Consider the following 5,905-nt stretch of genomic DNA (forward strand, 5'->3'; position numbering starts at 1 on the left):
TGACTTTTTACATCAAAAATATTTTTTTCTTTTATAAAGAACTAAATAAAAATGATAAAAAGCCCATTTCAGTTGAGAGAAAGGCCTAAAACCCACCAGCTGCTCCATATAGTATCTGGATGGAGAGGAGTGAGTTCCTAAAATTGCAAGCATCTACTCTCAATATGTTATTGTCTGCCCTGTGAGCATTTTTTTTCCTGTCAGCCAGTTCACTGTTCTTGCAGTTTATGTCTCGCGAGAGAAGCTGAGCACGGGCTTGACGAGATCTGAGGCGCTCAGGTGTAAGAGCCTCTCTCATCCCCAGCAGTGGGGAAACAGTAGACAGATAAGTGCGTCTGAGAGACTGCAGGCATCTCTGTGATCTCCGGGCTCAAGGCTGCACTCAGCGCACTGTTCTGCATCATTACCGGAAAGGCAAAGACTTTCCGCGCGTCTATGAGCGGCTCCCCTTCTCTCGCAGTCGTTTCACCCGCTTTTTTTCCCCTCGTGCACTTTAATTGGAGAAGCTCGCCAAGATGATGTCCATGAACAGCAAACAGCCGCACTTCGCCATGCATCCCTCTTTGCCCGAACCGAAGTACACCACTCTGCATTCCAGCTCAGAAGCTATAAGGAGAGCCTGCCTACAAGCTCCACAGGTAAATGATCCCAGGAAAACTTTCACTTTGTTTCTCTCTTTTTTCTTCTTCCTCTTCCTGTGCGGAGGCAGCTTGTAGCGATGAGCGCTGCTTGTGCGTAATAACAAGAGGCGCTTCAAGGCACATTCAGGCTAGACGCGCGCTTAATGTTTTTTTCATGTATTCTTCAGCAATCACTCGGCGAATCTGTGATCTTTTTGAAAGCATGCTCACGCAAAGCTGTGTTTCTGTATTAATTTTTATGACTTCCCGCGTCTGGAGTCAATCTCAACTCCGTTATGTGTCGCCAAACGTATCAGATGACTGGTTTTCTTTATTCTGGCTTTTTTCCTCTTCTCGTTTTTCTCACTTAATTTGTTCCAACTCACTCCTTCCTCACCCTGCCTTGATTTTTTTTGTGTGTGTCTTTTTGTAGCTTCAGAGTAACATATTCGCCAGTCTGGATGAGACCCTGCTGGCCCGGGCAGAGGCGCTGGCGGCCGTGGACATCGCGGTGTCCCAGGGCAAGACGCACCCTTTCAAGCCCGACGCCACCTACCACACGATGAGCACGGTGCCGTGCTCGTCGACCTCCACGGTTCCCCTCGCACACCACCACCACCACCACCATCACCACCACCACCAGAACATGGAACCGCCGGACATTATGGACCACATCGGCTCGTCGTCCCTAACCCTGATGTCAAGTGCGCATGACGGGACAGGCGGAGGAGGCGGCGGGGCAGGCGGAGGCGGTGGCGGAGGACTCATCTCCACCTCGTCTGCCCACCCGCACTCGCACATGCATGGCTTGAGCCACCTGTCCCACCAAGCAATGAGCATGAACTCGCCGCTCACCCACCACCACGGGCTCTTACCGGGCCATCACGGGGGGAGCCAAGGCGGCCCGGGGCTCACGAATCCCGGACTCTCCTCCATCAATGACTCGGACACAGACCCAAGGGAACTGGAGGCTTTTGCGGAGCGCTTCAAGCAGCGGAGGATCAAGCTGGGGGTGACCCAGGCGGACGTGGGCAGCGCGCTGGCTAATCTCAAAATCCCCGGTGTGGGATCACTGAGCCAAAGTACAATTTGTCGATTTGAGTCATTAACTCTGTCCCACAACAACATGATCGCGCTCAAACCCATCCTCCAGGCGTGGCTGGAGGAGGCCGAGGGGGCCCAGAGGGAGAAAATGAGCAAACCGGACATTTTCAACGGGGGAGAAAAGAAACGCAAGAGGACGTCGATAGCGGCCCCGGAGAAGAGGTCTCTGGAGGCGTACTTCGCCGTCCAGCCGCGGCCGTCGTCCGAGAAAATCGCTGCCATCGCGGAAAAGTTGGACCTGAAAAAAAACGTGGTGCGAGTGTGGTTTTGTAACCAAAGACAGAAGCAGAAGAGGTTGAAATTTTCTGCTGCTCACTGATGGGCACACGAAAAAAGACAAAAGAAAAAAAAGTGAGACTGAATTTGGGGACCAAGGGACACTAATGAGACACCATTTTCAGTCTTTTGTCTCCAGCGATTTTCCACGTTGGTGCACAACGGGCTTTAGAGTCCCATGTTATGAGGCTTCATATATCTTGTTTATTTTCACGTTATCGGTGAATGTGAAGTATGCAAATAACAGATCACACACATTTCGCTCAGTTGTTACGAGGGAAACGTTACTCACGTCGACATTGCCTTTAAAAACAAACGCAAAGAGGTAATTTGCTTAATATGATAGCGAGTTATTTTCTCCCAATAGGCCTATAATTATTATTATTATTTTTATTTTTTTTAAAAACAGCCATTTACGAATTACCTCATTGATTGTTTAACTGTTTTTTGTTTGGGTTTTTTGTTATTGTTGGTAAAACAAAATAATTTATTAATGCGTTAATTTATTGTTATTATTTATTTAGAGGCTGCTATAAACTGAAATTAAGTTGCAAACTTTTATCAAAAGAAGAAAAAAAATTAGGCCTGCATGAAACCCTATTTAAAAAAATAAATAAAAGCCTCTATGGTCGTTCATATCTACAGATTTATTTATTTAAATTTGCACAAAAAGAGACCCTTGAAACCAGCTGTGTGGAAACGGTTTGTATATACAGACATCACTTTATCACATATGGGAGGTATTTTAGAAATGCATTCTAAGGGTCTGTCGACAGTATTGGCACCAGGGAAAAGTTTGCTCCATTGAGTAGAAATCACAGATTTAAAATACTAATAATTAAAAAAAATAATACAAGTTTGTTTTTCTTGTGTTTCGGTTTGCAGCGCAAACACTCTATGCATTGGGAAACTAAATCATCACTGCGTCCAGTAGTGCTGTCTCCTAACAGACCTTATTTTGTGGATGGTGTAATTCACTGTTAAATGCCTGTTTTCACATGAAGATCACCTCGTTGTTTGTCGTGTTGAATCGTTGTGTAAGTAATCTTTTACTTTGTGCACAAGTATGTTTACAAAAAGTGCGGCGACATCATGGAAAATGTCCCACTGTCTCCCCAACTCCCTCACTCATCAACTTCTCCATCATGCAGTCTCCTCCGTTGTCCTCTCACTTTGATTGGTTCTCTTCATCCTGTAAGCCAAAATTCAACAGGGAGGTGTGTTCCAGCAAACTTAATAAATCAGTGAAAGAAATTCAGGCTTTTCTAGTGGTGATTGGGCACAGAGCGAGCTGGATTATTAAAGTTTAAACGTGAGTGCCGTTTGAGACATCTTCTCAGATAAACGAAAACCTTTTTTTTTTAACTTGATATTTATTTTGTGTGTGTATTAGTTTTAAGCACTCGCCCTTTTCATTTTTTTTTCATTTTGACATATTAAAAACTAATCCTAATACGCATATTTAACAAATACGATATTAACATGTTTTATTATTCTTTATATTATTATGCTAAAAAGTAAATTTTTAATATGGTCATTTTTGTACACAAAATAATGTTTGCTGCTGAAATCAGCGAAAATCGGCACTTATAAGTGTTATAAGTTGCAAAACAAACTTGGTTCAACATATATATTAAAGCGAAGCTGACAGCAAAAAGAAATAGAAGAGCAAAGGAAAAATACAACTGTAATTTATGTTTAAAAAATATAGATGATTACATACAGTATGGCCTAAATCTTATTTTATTTATTTTTTTTTCGTTTCGGTGCTGGGGCTTCAAGCACCACGTCCAGATTTCATAGGCTCCAGCCTATGAAAACGAATTTTCACAAGCAAGTGATGCAATATTAATCACGGTTTCCTGCTATAAAATGCAATACTTTCAGTTAGCTGTCGGGGCTTTCGTGGGAAGGACGCGGATGAAGGAGTCAGCGGGGAAATGTGCCCACTGTATGGTCACATGGACACAAGAAACGAGCAGCTAATCGACGTAAGTAGATTTTCCGTTTGATCTTCAGACATTTAACTCAACATTTACGAGCGTATTGGCAGAAAGCAAGAAACTGCGACTTAAAGTGTTTTTTTTGGAAAATATGTGTAAAAACAGGAATAAGGGTTGAAAAATAAAATTAAAATCAAAGTAAATTAATAAGTTTCAAAATAATGTATAACATTTCAATATCATCCATCCATCCATCCATCCATCCATCCATCCATCCATCCATCCATCCATCCATCCATCCATCCATCCATCCATCCATCCATCCCTCTCTCTCTCTCTCTCTCTCTCTCTCTCTCTCTCTCTCTCTCTCTCTCTCTCTCTATCTATCTATCTATCTATCTATCTATCTATCTATCTATCTATCTATCTATCTATCTATCTATCTATCTATCTATCTATCTATCTATCTATCTATCTATCTATCTATCTATCTATCTATCTATCTATCCAAAGTTTCCTCATCATCACAGGCGACCGGCAGTAACACAGCACCTCTGGCACTGAACCCACTCCACCAGCAGCACGGCACGCGCCACATGGTGCATCATTTCAGCACCACGAACAGCTCCGCTGGCGCACTGAAGAATGATGCATTATTGAAAGCCTATATCAAACAGCTCTGGGGTGCTGTCTTTCTGAGCAGGGGCTCTGGATGAAGTCGGACTGTCTGCCTGCACAATGGCCTCTAATATGTTAATGGCCGTAGGGGATGCCTGAGGTATCGTCCCCAGCTGCTTCGCCTACCGTATGTCAGGCCGCTGTGACAGAGTCCTCTATTAATCAGGGGCATATTTCATCGGTAACTCCGCCGATATCATAACCCTTAAAGCTCCATCAATAGCGGGCCGGCCTGCAGCCTGATCCTTAGTGCTGCGCATCAGGAGGCCTTCCTTCTATTGCGCTTCCGGAACGTTCTGGAGAGCCCACTCTCCAAAACTTGCCCGATCCGGTTAGTCTGCCGATTGAGTATTAATAAATAAAAACACACACATATATATATTTTTTATATAAACCAATCATCTCTAAAGTGTTGAATGCGCGCGCAGGCCATTATGGATTATTCATGCCTTTCAAAGGATCCCTTAACTTAATTCCTTCAGGCTTTCAGTCGGGGGAATAATTAATCTATACCATGAATGTAAATAAAAGGAAATTGGATTCCTGACAGACGAAATGAGAGAGTTTTCGACACCACCACGACAAAAGTAATGATTTCACCACACCTAATGGTAACACGGGAGCTGAGATTTACGAGCGACTTTGTTTTACAACACAGCCCTGAGCGGCTGAGAGCGAGTCTGTCCTAATCGTAGCTGTTAGGCGCTGATGTTAAGATGAATGAGACTGTAACAATGTGCTCACAACATGATGCAAACAAGTAAAAAAAAGGACAGCTTTGAGTCTGACTTTATTTGAATTGGACTTTCTCTTATAAGTACATTTTGGAGGAGCACATCTAAAAAAATAAACCAAGACTAAAAATGTGAAGGGGAAAAAAAGCCCCCACAAAGGGCTCCGTTGATAAACCAATGCGCAGAAAGGTTGGCTTTTTGGACGGAAATGTCAAACCAAGGATGTGGATTGGAAGATCCCCCACATCTGCACTCATTTCCCACTTATATTTGCTCGGTAATCCGCTGTGGAAGCCCTCTATCGCCGGGGAGCAGGTTTGAGAGGCAATGCTGTTGACACAGGGGTATATTTCAATCACAGAGGGTTCAGAGTCAGGCGCACAACTTATTTGTCTAATAAATCCGTCATTTAGTTAGAAAAATATTTGATCTTGAGGGGCTGACCTCTTTGTCATGTAGCCACTGACAAATAAAAACGGGTATGGTTTCTTCAGAAAATGGGCAGGGTGTATCCTGAATAAAAACATTAGATTCATATTCATTTGAGAAT

At 43.4% G+C, this 5,905-nt stretch overlaps 1 protein-coding gene across 1 annotated transcript; it reads left to right on the plus strand.

Annotated features, from left to right (window-relative positions):
• Positions 1-237: 237 nt before the first annotated feature.
• On the plus strand, positions 238-3,254 carry pou4f1 (POU class 4 homeobox 1). The gene is made up of 2 exons (XM_004067079.4): positions 238-638; positions 1,054-3,254. Exons 1-2 carry the CDS (start codon positions 516-518, stop codon positions 2,041-2,043), a joined length of 1,113 nt encoding a protein of 370 aa, XP_004067127.1. The 5' UTR covers positions 238-515; the 3' UTR covers positions 2,044-3,254.
• The last annotated feature ends 2,651 nt before the right edge of the window (positions 3,255-5,905 follow it).

This window comes from Oryzias latipes, chromosome 3 (assembly GCF_002234675.1).
Source record: "Oryzias latipes chromosome 3, ASM223467v1".
Taxonomy (NCBI): Eukaryota; Metazoa; Chordata; class Actinopteri; order Beloniformes; family Adrianichthyidae; genus Oryzias; species Oryzias latipes.

Bases quoted from the DNA above. Each gene is read 5' to 3' on its own strand.
- pou4f1 (XM_004067079.4), top strand. From the start codon at position 516: ATGATGTCCATGAACAGCAAACAGCCGCACTTCGCCATGCATCCCTCT. The intron at 639-1,053 runs GTAAATGATCCC...GTCTTTTTGTAG, and splicing joins CCTGCCTACAAGCTCCACAG to CTTCAGAGTAACATATTCGC.